This window comes from Aulostomus chinensis, chromosome 22, assembly GCF_037954235.1.
Source record: "Aulostomus chinensis isolate RoL2024-O1b breed Wild chromosome 22, RoL_Achi_v1.0, whole genome shotgun sequence".
Lineage (NCBI taxonomy): Eukaryota > Metazoa > Chordata > Actinopteri > Syngnathiformes > Aulostomidae > Aulostomus > Aulostomus chinensis.
The window spans coordinates 14182666-14195928 of NC_141341.1; the positions used below are offsets into that span (position 1 = coordinate 14182666).

General features: G+C 43.5%; 1 protein-coding gene across 1 annotated transcript in view; it reads right to left on the reverse strand.

Annotated features, from left to right (window-relative positions):
* Window positions 1–6687: 6687 nt before the first annotated feature.
* kcnh8 (potassium voltage-gated channel, subfamily H (eag-related), member 8) overlaps window positions 6688–13263 on the reverse strand; it is a 58602-nt gene continuing 52026 nt past the window's right edge. The window contains exon 16 of the mRNA XM_086193149.1: window positions 6688–8794. Within this exon, the coding sequence (XP_086049275.1) occupies window positions 8201–8794 (594 nt within the window). The 3' untranslated portion in view covers window positions 6688–8200. The remainder of the gene's footprint in view (window positions 8795–13263) is intronic.

A 13263-nucleotide genomic window follows, 5' to 3' on the forward strand; every position in this document is an offset into this window, starting at 1 on the left:
TTCCACAATGACAGCCTGACAGGCGGCACAGTGACAAAATGAGAATACGTCAGGAAGGTCGCGGGAAACCTGAGACAATGCTGGTTGCTTTTTTTCAACTGCAGGCGAGCCACGCAGAGCCAAAGCGTGCCGCTAAACACCCGTGTCGCTTGCAGGGTCGGTGGACGCGGGTCGAAATGCTGAGTCGACCCTTTCAGAGTGCCCAAACACCCGTGTTCACCCGCGCTATTGGTGCAGTGTGAAGAGCGCTGCAGACATCAAGACATATCACTTGATATCAATGTGTTTATGCATTCGGCTCAGAGATCCTTTAGTGTTTGGCACCCATCTCACTGGAATGTAAATAGTATGAATGTTCCTGAGTGAAAAAAAAAAAAAGATTAAATAATGTTTTCAGGGCTTTGATGAATTTCTGGTCAATTTAGACTTATTTTCTGCACCCTTCGAAAACTTCTGTTGATGTATTATCATTTTCTAATTATTGGAATTATTCAAAGTTTTTGTCTTTTGTACCTTTAACTCCCACATCAAATGCTGATGGTTGTTGGCCATTTCACATTTTTACTCTCTCACTCACACACACACACACACACACACACACTTGGCTGACTCAGATGGATGTCACCGGCTGTGGTGCAGGAAGCTGTGGCCTCTTTATGAAGATCCATGGGCCTATTTCATCCAGGACTGAGGTGTCTGTACTTACTGTGCACACCTCAGAGAGTCTTGGGTCAACTCAATCTGTTGCTTTCACCGATACGTGATGTGCTTTCTTCATAATTAAAGGCACAATGGACAACATTTACACCTCCCAGGAGGTGTCTCACTCTTTCTTGCTGCACTAGTCTCTTCTACTGGTTGCCAGGTTGACATAGCTAAACCTTATGGCCAGAGTTGGAATAGCAGCATTAAGTCAGATGATCCATGTGGTCTATCTCGTCATGATACATTTCGTGATGTTGTCACACTGTAGCAGTAACAACATGACACTGTTGGAGGCTAAAGTTGGCACCTTGTGGAATTGCTATTGTTAGTTAGCAAACGTTAGCTTACCTATCCAGCAGAAAAATGGCCACCTGCTTTCTGTTTAGATCAATGTAGAAATGCTGAATCAATAACCTTCGTCCAGCAACACTGATGAGATCCGGTTGTCAACAAATGTAAATATTGTGACATTTAAAAAATGTTGAACCCAATATATTTTCTTCAAACAATTATTTCACCACTATATTTTTTTTTAGGTAAATTTAGACTTTCATTCTGCTCTTTTCTCTTATTTGCTTTAATTTTGTTTGCTTAAAGTTGTTGTCTATTGCACGTTTAAGTTAAGATGGGATGAAATTTGGGTGGCCATATTTTTAAACTTTCCAATTGGGACACTTTAGTTTGACTGCATACCCACATATATGAGCTTATGGTGCAACTTGATGTTTCATCAGTGCCACTTTAAACACCATGAAAAGCCCCTCAGCAGAGAAAAAATCACATAGCCTGAAACTTCATTAGTCGACGTAATAGCAGCAGTAAACACGAAACGCAAGGTTGCACCGGTGTAAGAGACCATATTAATTTATTTATAATCAGGTCAGTGGCCTGTGACACAATTTTTGCCGGCAAGCTTGTGTTTTGACACCAGGGCAACAGTTTACAATGCAACAATAAAATAAGCACATCAGCTGCTTGTAAACACTCGTCAAAAGAACCACTCGTCGCATCCGGGCTCCTTCACCAGGCTCTTTGTCACAGACTTGCTTCGTTTTTTTAAGCTTGTTGTTTAGAGGTCAGTATGATTGGGGGAGATGATGGCTCCTGGCACAGTGTTTGCTAGATGAGCAATGATCGGAAGGATGTCTTTTACCTGCAGGTTCTTATATTTACAGGTTTGGAGCTTGACCAGCCTCACAACGAGGTTGTGCATCAGACTGCCGGTCAGTTCCTTGAGTACCTCAAATGACTTGATAGACGTCGACCGGTTTTAACGCGACCATATCATCCACCTTCAGTGGCTCCATCGGCCCCTACAGGAGACCCACCAAGAGGAGTGAGGCTTTCCTCTTAAAGGTGTCCCCAGTTCCTCCATCATATGTTTGGTCTGGTGTTTATTAAGTTATAATGGCTGTGTTTGTAGACCTTTTGCTTGAACTTGGTGTTACTTGTCTTTTTAAGTGTTGCTACATTCTGAGCCCCTATACAAACCCCCGGCCAGAGACATTACACCCACGGATGTGAGGCTGCATGTGGGTTATGGGTTTGAGGCAGGCAATGCGACGGACCAGGGACCAGCAAACTAAGATCCATGCAGAATCCGTGTGAAGCTAGTTGTGACGACATTATAGTCGTGCATCCATCATGTAGTTCCATCACAGCATAACGTTAGCTTTACGCTCCTAACAATTGCAATGCTACTTCAAATATCACAAAAGTGGTGCTCAGCTGGGATGATAATGTTCCGATGGGAAAAAAAACGTGCTGGCTTCAAAGTCTTTTGTTTGAAATATTCCAAAATTTTATGTAAAAATCCCATTGGCTTTTGATGGAGGGAACCCATGGCGATTCTGCGATGAACATACTCTTTGAAGCCCGCTAGTATTTGTCACTCAATTAGCAACCGCTTGAGCCACAGCAGCATTAACAAATTCATTTTTATCAGTAAGTGCTACTCTTCATTATCACACTGGTTTAGCCAGCAGTTATAAAACGCGACTCAATATTAAAACCTTATATTCTGCACTGTGTGCACATTTGTAGTGTGATCACTTCAGAGGCCCTTTTCACTGTCCCACCATGTTTTGACCCTTGGGATTTAATAAACATGCAAGATGTGCAAAATGACCTTTTAGTATTTGGAGACTTCACTTATCACTTAAGCACAGAGAACCATTACATAACCCATTCTGGCACAGGACCAGGAGAAGAGTTAATATTTTCTTAACCACATTATTACCCATAAAGCCTCCGTCAGGAGATGACTTCTCTGCTTCACCTTTCCTGTTAAATTATGTAACACAATATAAAACTTTTTTTTTTTTTTGGATAAGGATCCTTCAAAAAAAATCATATAATTTTGCTACTTGAAAATAACCTCATTTTCTTCCCTGTAATTCTTGTCACCAACTGTCGACATGCATTAGCTTTAATATGAACCAACACGTGTGTGTGTGTGTGTGTGTGTGTGTGTGTAGTGCCAACACTGAAAAGCCATCAGCTAGAAATGTGCCAATAATGCTTCAGTGAAAATACACAAGGACATTTCATCCTTCCCTGCTCACCTCAGCTCTCTGCCTCCGTTTTAAATGATTCATAGAAGTGTAAATGTTGTGTTAGAGATGGTAGATAACAGTGTTGTACAACTTGGAAGGTGACTCACGAATACCTGGACTGTATGGGGCTCAAAAGAAACGCTTTGTTGGTTAAGTCCTCCTTACCTGTTTCTTATCTTGTAACTATTACATGGCAAGACAAGAAGCCGCAGACCTCCTGAAATGCCATATTTGACGTATTTATTCTAGAAAACTCATCACAGCACTTATGTTTGTCTAATAATGTTTCTCCGAAGGTAAAATGCTGCCTAGTGTGCACAGACAGAAGGTTACATTCTGTCTTATTCTGTAAACGTCGGGGCATTGTCGTCCTGTCATTTCACCAGGGACGTCACCTTTACATTGTCCCAATAGAGGACAGCTATTTACCGGGAGCGCTACAAGGTGGCCGTCCTCCTATCTGGTGATTAAAAATGCCGCAACACTTCCTGTCAGGTGAGCAACAAAAGAGATAATTCAACAGCTGTTTGTGTATCCCCACTTGACGGGCATAGTCGGGACCTCGAGAAGAAACCACCATTAATCTCCACTTGTGACATGCGCATTGTTTCAGCGCCCCTCCTGCCAACTCCGCTTGTGCTGTAGCATCCGAGGGAGCAGCTCGGACTCATTTATCAAACACACAGTGTCCTGTAACCCCCCCTTCACCATTCAACCACTGGATGTGGAACTGTAAAGCTCTTGTGTTGAGAGCTTTCTCCATGTTTTGTGTGTTTGTCACATGCGCACACTTACACACGGGTCTACACAACCATATAAACATGCAAATCAGACTACACACCCACACACATTCAAACACACTCCTTAGTTCGGCACACAGACCCTTTCTTTGAGCAAGCAGCTTATCAGAGCGTAGCAAAGATTGAATGCACCACCACAGCAGGCAGATTTCAACACATCTCAATTCTGTCTGTGGAGGTGAAGCAAGGAAATAGACGGATTTGTACTACCTGGGAGAAGTTCTCACCTCCTGCACGGCTGTGGGTTGTTTTTTTTTTTAGTGCTGCAATCTGGGACGAGAGGGACAAGTGAAGAGGCTCTTTTCACTGGGATAAAGTGCTCATTTGAATGGAAGAGTGAATGTGTGTGTGTGTGTGTGTGTGTGTGTGTGTGTGTGTGTGTGTGTGTGTGTGTGCTGCAGATGAAAAGAGTGGAACAGGATGAATAGTTGGTGTATTTGGGTCAGGGCCATCATGAAACAATGTGAAGGGAGGGGATGCAACACAAGCAATGCAATTAAAGTGTAATGACAAAAGAGTGATCAAACCAGGTATCAAGTCGGCACACACCTCCTTCTGGCATTCCTACGTTAGCGTCCGTTTGAGTCTGACAGTTTTAATCAAAAATTTGAAGTGGTGGCAATCAAGAAGGTAAAAGTGCAAAGGAGGAAGGCAGATGGGCCTCAGTTTGATAATGACAGATAAAGTGGAAAAAGTGGTGAATAAAAGATGAGTTGGCTAGCAGGTGGATAAAATGATGCATAAACAGCCGGGACGGTATTGTCTGTACACTATTAAATATGGATGGGTCTTCAAGACACCACCAGCAAGCCCACAGATGTGGGAAGTGCAGCTAAATACACAAATAAACATCCTAAATGCAAACACACCCCCACCCACCTGCAGCTCCCTTCTCGCTAAAACACACAAGAAATTGTCTGAATGTTGTTGTTTTTTCGCTTCATTTTTCAACGCCCACTCTAAAAGCACACATGCATTAATTCAGAAACACACACACAAACACACACACACACACAAACACTGATATGGCTCTAACAACGCTGGCACTATCTTTTACCTTCATCTCTGTTGAACACACAGCAAATACACACGCGAGCACGCACCAGGGCAGCGCCACGCCAGGTGAGAGCAGCTGGAGCTTTGACAGGTGTGTCCACGGGATCCGTAGCACGCATACTTACTCAGCTTTCACCGCCGCTGATGTGATGATGTTGCACTTTCACCTCAGATGACTGGTATCTGCAGGTAACAGACACACAAAATGAACACACCGTTTTAGTATAAACAGAGATTGGACGATCAATGCTCTTGTTAGAGGCTCTGGCGTTATTGTACAAATGTGTTGGTGTATGAAGGGTCCAGGAACAACGCAGCTAACACACATGAACACTGTCGGAACAATACAGAGTTGCGTAATATTTTTTGTTGGCCACCGGTCTGAGATGGCCACCCGTGGGCTCTTTGCATGTTTAATTCATAACGTTTTGAACCACGCTAGCCGTGTGGGCATGTCAGCGTTTGTCATTCGGTCATTACACCATTTTAGCTCCAGACTTAAAATGAATTACAAGCTTTAATGTTTCCCAGAAGATGATTTGACACATAAAATAAAATCAATTTATCATTAATCCAATTGCTCTTCCAGTTCATACATCCGTACTTGTAAGTGTTTTCTTGCGCCGGTTGTGTGCTTGCAGCGTGCCCCAAAGGATTCAAATTAATTCAAACTTCAACTAAGCACTAAATTGCATCAGAGTATGAATGCTTCAAAGGAAAAGAAAAATCGAGCTCCTGTCATAATATTATGAGGATAAACTACTAAATTTGTGAGAATGAAGTCGTAAAGGAGAGGTATCAGAGGAGCGGTCCCCTGCGTTAAAATGAGGGGCGCTTTGTGAAATTGTTCCCCCGTATGGGTGGACATTCTTCATCTTTTGGCACATCAGCGCCACATGATCACCAGTATCAGGACTTCTAGAACGGATTGTGTGACACAGCAGCCAAGGAGGCTGCCTGGACTTTCACCCGCTTTGTTGTCTTCGTTTGTAGGTGCCGTATAATTATCCTTTTCTTGTAAAATTACAATTTTATTCTCATAGAATTCCAACTTTTTTTTTTTTTTGAATTGCAAATTTATTCCTCAACGTGGCCCCCATACGCCGTCATACTAACTACATGGCCCTCACGCCAGATGTAATTGAACTTGTGCTTACTTGCATTGGGAATAATTACAGGTACATGTTTCTCTTTCTTTTCTCTTTCTTACGAGAGACGGATGCCATGTTAGGGCTGCCCGGCTTGCAGAAGGGGTTCTTGTATTTGCAGTTTGTTTGTTTTTGTCTCAGGATTCTCAGGACTTTTTTTTTTTCTCCTCCAAAACACTTTTAAAAATGACATCCAGTTAATTTAGCTTTATGAAAGTAGCTAACATTATTCATTATGTTTAGGCGTGTCAAAATCAAGACCTTTTTCAGCGTCACCGCCACATAGTTTTTCATCGAATGCTGATATCCGTCAGAACACAACATATTTATGGGTTATAAAATATACACTGTGAGTGGTCGTGACCTCTAGTAACTTGTTTTCAGCTTTAATGAATGTAAAACAAGAGGTCGGGACTTAACAGTCATATTTGTCATTTATTAGCATAACAAGTTTTGCATCTAATATCAAAATGTTAAGGGAAAAAAAGTTTCATTACAGTACATTCCATTTGCAGAGAAGCAGTGTCGAACCTACTGTACATCAATTCAAAAGAGAACAGTAGATGAGTTGAGTTACGACCAGGATCGCATAATCTCACATACAGTAGTATCGTTTACCGTTATCCCAAACTCTTGCATTCTTTGAGGTAAAAAAATACATATTTCATATTGATACATTCATAGAAATATAAAAGCGTCTTAATTTATTGTGCATTTATGTGGGAATATTGCCTTCACTCGGTAACCCTGGATAACCAATCGGGGAAATGGCCTACATCATGGATCATGAACCAATTCGGTATTTGCGTCTTTGCTCCAGGCCACTTCACAACAGGGACGTCTCTGACAACCTAGCGTCTAAAAATTACCCAGCTGTTTAAAATGAACCCACATCCAATAAAAACACATCTGCAAATGCCAGGTTCAGTTATTAAAAGAATGAACAGTGTTTCCTTTTATTAGATAGATAAATTGCAAGCTGGATTTCCACAGGGTGACATGCAGCATGTTAATGTGTGTCTACAGGCACTACTCAAAAGGCTCGGAAAAGCATGCAGAGAGTAAGAGAGAGAGGGAGGGAGTGAGGGAGAGTGGAAGGTGTATGGAGAGAAACACTAGAAACAAGAGAGAGAGAGAGACAGAGAGAGTCCCCGTTCTCAGTATGACAGACGACAGCAGGGGCTGTGTTGCCGGAGGCATCATTCCCCCCACAACACCAACTTCTACCAGCCCTCCACCTCCTCCCGTCTCCTGCTTCCCTGAGGGCCGCTGGCAAAGAGCACAATACATCCCATCTCTTTCTCCTCCCAGTCCAACCAGCTCCAATCAGCCACGCACTGGTCCAGGCCATTCAGAGCATCGGGCAAGGGTTGAGTGAGCAAGTAGAGAAGGGTTAAAAGGAGAGGAAATGGCAGAGGTGTGTGTGTGTGTGTGTGTGTGTGTGTGTGTGTGTGTGTGTGTGTGTGTGTGTGTGGGGTGTCTCCAAAGCCAACCTCCACCACTCATGATTCTTTTTTCATCCTCGGACCAGCCAACCTGAAACCATTGCTTGCCAGGAGCAAATAAAAAAAAGAGAATAGAAGGAAGTCTCTTGCACAATCCTGCTGTGGCTCTGTGAAGGGGCCTCACGGTGGAGGCGATGGGAGGACGAGCGTTGGGGAGGGGGCATATAGTGGGCTAGGAGAGAACGGTATCCAGAGGGCTGCCATTTTACAGCTCCACAACTGACCCAAACTTCTACATCCCATCTAACAATACCAAGATTCTATAAGGTAAAGCTAACACACCTAATCTTTCTTTATTTGTTTTCATGCAACTGGATTTTTAAATACATGCCTCTTAAACAAACCCTGCAAATGTCCTCAAATTATTACTCCACCCAAAAATGTCCAGGAAAAAGTCCTGCAGAGTCCAGGAGAGATCAGATGGAGGCCTGCTACAAACTCCTAGGTTGGGTCTGGAAGGTCTCTGAGAGTTCACACTGAGGAGGGCACCCCGAGCTCTGATGAGGGCTTTCAGCTCCTCCGTCCTGCGGAGGAGGACTGCATGCCCTTGACCTGATCGAGCTAGAAACCCCATCTGTGTAGCGATAAGTCTCCGGTGAGCTGAGGAGTGAGGAAGGCTGGTGATGCTCTACGGCAATGGAAGAGGGTTGAAGCCCAGATGAGCTGAGGGTTGAAGGTGGAGTTGAGCTGCGGACGGTAGGAGGAAAACCCAGCTGAAGGTCATGGGGTCTGTGCGTGAGAGAGTCCACGTGGCATACTGTGCTATGCTGCTGGGGGACTGTGAGGGGGGAGGAAGGCAGCGACATGGGGGTATCTGTCCAGATGGAGGCAGTCTGAGACGAGGACAGGGAGGGGTAAGACTGAGGAAGGTTAGGGTGTGGTAGGTAGGTGTGGTGTGCTGGGGAGCAGTGTGTGGGGCAGAGAACTGAAGGTTGGGGCACTGGTGACATGAGGGTCTCCATGAGTTGGGCCATTCTCCTCATCACCTGTCCGAGGTCGGCCACTTCCCTCCCGAGCATCGTCACCTGCACACACATGAAATACATGGTTGACTATTCTGGCTGGGAGGAAGATTTATGATCCCTATGAATTTCCCATTTTCAGGTCAGTTATTTTGGGTCGGAACTGTTTTACATGTAGAGACAAACTTGCGGCTATAATTGGCTATCATGTGCCGTGTCCACAGAGGGCCCCACCAGGGAGCCCTGCCAATGTACCATCTGCTTCTGCCAGTCAAGGCATTCACGATCATTCATCAGGCCAATCGTGCACACCACAGCCACTGGATGCACGTCAGCCCTCAGCAGGACCCACAACTGCAGGTGGGGGCGGGGGGGTTGAAGACATCGAGAGGCCATCAGGCATGTAATCAGGCTCAGAGGGCTCTCTCACACAGACATGCATTTGTATATCAGCAAACACCTCGGTGTACATTTGCCTCCCCTCTCACTTAGACATCGGTCCAAAGTCACACATCCAGTTACAAACATTTTCCTTTCTTCAGTTTCTCTCTCTGTGTCTCTGTGGAGTGGCTGATAAAAGCCTGCATCTAAAATCTGGCTTTGATAAAAATAGAAAAGCTGAGACCGACAGGACAGTCCAATCAGACACGCTGTCAACGCGATTCCACGTCTCCTACCTCAGAGACTTTGGGAGACAAACCACAGCCTTGGAGGACCACAAACTGCTGCAGCTTCAGGTACACGTCCGGCTCACAACTCAGTGTTGTCGTTAGCATCGTGCTAGGCTAACAGTAGGTTCACCATGTACGTTTTTAAAACACAAAGCACTGAAAAACTGTCCAGGGGAAGCAATAATAACACAAACGATATTCTAATGACAGCAAACAATGAGCCTGTCACCATCAACTGGTTCATCAGATCAAACTGGAATACTGATGACTCGCAGCACTAAAGGCCACAACAAACCCTTTGTTTTTTTTTCCATCGATGGCAGTCGGCATCAAAATGCGTGGGCAAACTTCATTACCCTTTACTTCCAAACAAGAGGCCCTCGGATTGGCAGCGAAGTCCTCTTCACTACACACCAGGTCAGCATGGTTCCTCTGGTTCTGATTCCAGACCCATCTCACTTTGTTGAGCTTCACTTTAACAATTTCAGTGTAATTTTTTTTTGTCATCATGCCTTAAAGCTGCACTTCTCATTATTTTTTAAATGGACAACAAAACCACTTTTTACAGTTAAAGTTAGAGCAGACATGAAAAATGCCACAAAAAACAACAACAACTAAATGAAAGAATAATAAAGGCAATTTCTTTGGATTTTATGCAGTAAAATTCAATAATTATTAGTCTTGTTTAAAAAAAAATGGAGCAGGCTTCAATAAACATGTAACAACCAATTTTCAGTCAATAATCTCATGACATCATCATAAGTCAGTATAGAGCACTCAGATACTCATGGCACCTCCGGACAAACTCAGGACGAGAGTGGAAGTAGAAAATGGCAGTAACCAAAAAACAAACACACACACACACACACACACACACACACACACACACACACACACACACACTTCTTAGAATATGTCAGTGTTGTGTTTACAGACAAATCAGTGACTGCAGCTTTGAAACACACGTACTGTTCTCATTGTTTCACTGCTCATTTGCTAAAGTGGGTCACCACTGACACGCCTGTAGACACACATTAACATGCTACGCTAGACCATGACACTTTCTCAAGGGTGTGTGTGGTATTTGGTGCTTCTCTAGCCTGCTCTTGTGATTAGAGCTACTCAGGCAGTATTGATCCTGCTCCAGGACTCCTTACACAGATCATCACATTAGGCTTCAGCCACATGAAAAACTACTCATGTCCCACTGGAGGAAGCATTTTGGGGTATGAATATAGCAAAGGGTTAAAAATGCATATAAAAAAATGCAATAAGAACTAAACATAAATTTAATTTTCTTTTCATAGAGCAACTGGTGTTTTGCTGTTCTCCTGCTGTTGCCAAGGAGATGAGAAAATGATTTAAAGGCATTATTTCCTCTCTTACCTTAGCTTGCACGTCACGAACACTCAGTAACTGTTGAGACTGAACCGTGAACATAAGTACCAATACCATCAGCAAATGTTAATAAAGTCAGCTTTAGTTAAGCAAAACACATGTTCATGTGTTTTTATATTCTCTGGGGATGAGTGTGAACGGGCCGCGCTGAGAGACTTCCTGTCAAACAGCCGTGAAGCACAGAGGAAAGACAACAGGCAGAATGTAGAACTGTTGGCAAGTTAAAGTGCTGCGCTGTTGTTCCCACTTCTCCCTTTCATCCCCTCAAAGGTGCTTAAAAAGCCATTTCATCCTTTTGCTCTCCCTTTCTCACATTCTTCAGTTTTCTCTGCCTCTATCGTTTCGTCCCAGGACCCTCGCTGAGCCTCAGCAGGAAGAAGCAAACACTCGTCACCTGACAAAAGTCTAATGTCAATTAAGCAACCCGCCAATCAAAGCCGTAGGATACCTCACAAGAGGCAGTGTGTGTGTGTGTGTGTGTGTGTGTGTGTGTGTGTGTCGGGAGATTACATTGGGTGTGACGGTGAAGTCTATAAAACATCAGAATGTGACACCGTCATTAAACAGTAAAGCTCTGAGGTCCTGGTGTTGAGAAACCGGCTTATGAAACTATACTTTAGAGGGTTAAAATATGTTTTATATCCTCCATCCACTTTTGACATGAAATCACAAACATTTTATTTTCATTTTTCAATTGTCAGCTCACCTCAACCCCTGAAATAAGTCTTGATGAAGCAGTATACACGAAAAAGGCAGAGAGCACTTTACAAGAGAAAATATCCCATTGAAACCCATTAAGAGGCCAATTTTTATTCCCGCTCCCATTACAACATAAACTCTTGCACTCTGTTATATTAGGGTTTTATTCTGGACTACTGGCTGTAAAGGGATTGTTCTATACTTCTGTTTGTGTGTCTGCATCGCTTTGGAAGTTATATTACCCCAAGTCACACTTCAGCACCTCCCTGTCACTTTCTCTCTCTTGCAGGATTTGCTCTACAGCAGGATCAGGAGGTGGAGTTACAATTTCAATAGGACATTTTTTTCCCCTGAATGTTCTCTAAGGAATTCATACACATACATATATACATATATATATATATATACAGTATCTCACAAAAGTGAGTACACCCCTCACATTTCTGCAAATATTTAATTATATCTTTTCATGGGACAACACTGAAGAAATGACACTTTGATACAATGTAAAGTAGTCAGTGTACAGTTTGTATAACAGTGTAAATGTACTGTCCCCTCAAAATAACTCAACACACAACCATTAATGTCTAAACCCCTGGCAACAAAAGTGAGTACACCCCTAAGTGAAAATGTCCAAATTGGGCCCCAAGTGTCAATATTTTGTGTGGCCACCATTATTTTCCAACGCTGCCTTCACCCTCTTGGGCATGGAGTTCACCAGAACTTCACAGGTTGCCACTGGAATCCTCTTCCACTCCTCCATGACGACATCACGGAGCTGGTGGATGTTAGAGACCTTGCGCTCCTCCACCTTCCGTTTGAGGATGCCCCGCAGATGCTCAATAGGGTTTAGGTCTGGAGACATGCTTGGCCAGTCCATCACCTTTACCCTCAGCTTCTTTAGCAAGGCTGTGGTCGTCTTGGAGGTGTGTTTGGGGTCGTTATCATGTTGGAATACTGCCCTGCGGCTCCGTTTCCGAAGGGAGGGGACAGTACATTTACACTGTTATACAAACTGTACACTGACTACTTTACATTGTATCAAAGTGTCATTTCTTCAGTGTTGTCCCATGAAAAGATATAATTAAATATTTGCAGAAATGTGAGGGGTGTACTCACTTTTGTGAGATACTGTATATATGCGCGCGCTCACGCACGCACGCACGCACACACACACACACACAGCAAACAAACTTCTCCTTTAAGAGGTTTAAAATCTCAAAGTGAATGAACAGTTGGCAGCTAATTCAAAGACCATTCATGGCACTTCTAAGAAGCACCAATGTGGTGAACGTGGTATCGTTTGTTTTGTAGCTCAAATGAAACTTGATTACTGAGCCCTGGGTTGAATAGAGAGGATATGGATTATACAGGATGATGCTCTGGAGGGTCTGTAAACTGACTGTTGAGTAGAGTATTGCTGTTGTTAGCCTCCGTAGTCTCCATTAGCAATGACACATAAGTGAGGCGGGGGTGGAGGAAAGGTCTTTGTGAGCGTCGTTACGGTTGGGGTTATTGTTTTAATCTGATCTGCCCCAAAATGTAGTGGGCTTTACCAAGGCTCATGCTGCACCCCTCCATCAGGTGAAAATCAGCTTAATAACACAGATCACATAACCTTCTTTGGAGAATGAAAACTAAATACTTTAAAGTAGTTTAAGAGGGGAGAGCTTTTGGGGTTTTACAGCGGAACAAAGGGATTGATCATATTGATGACGCATTGCAACTCCAACATCTATAATGCATTATCTTAACCCCCCCCCG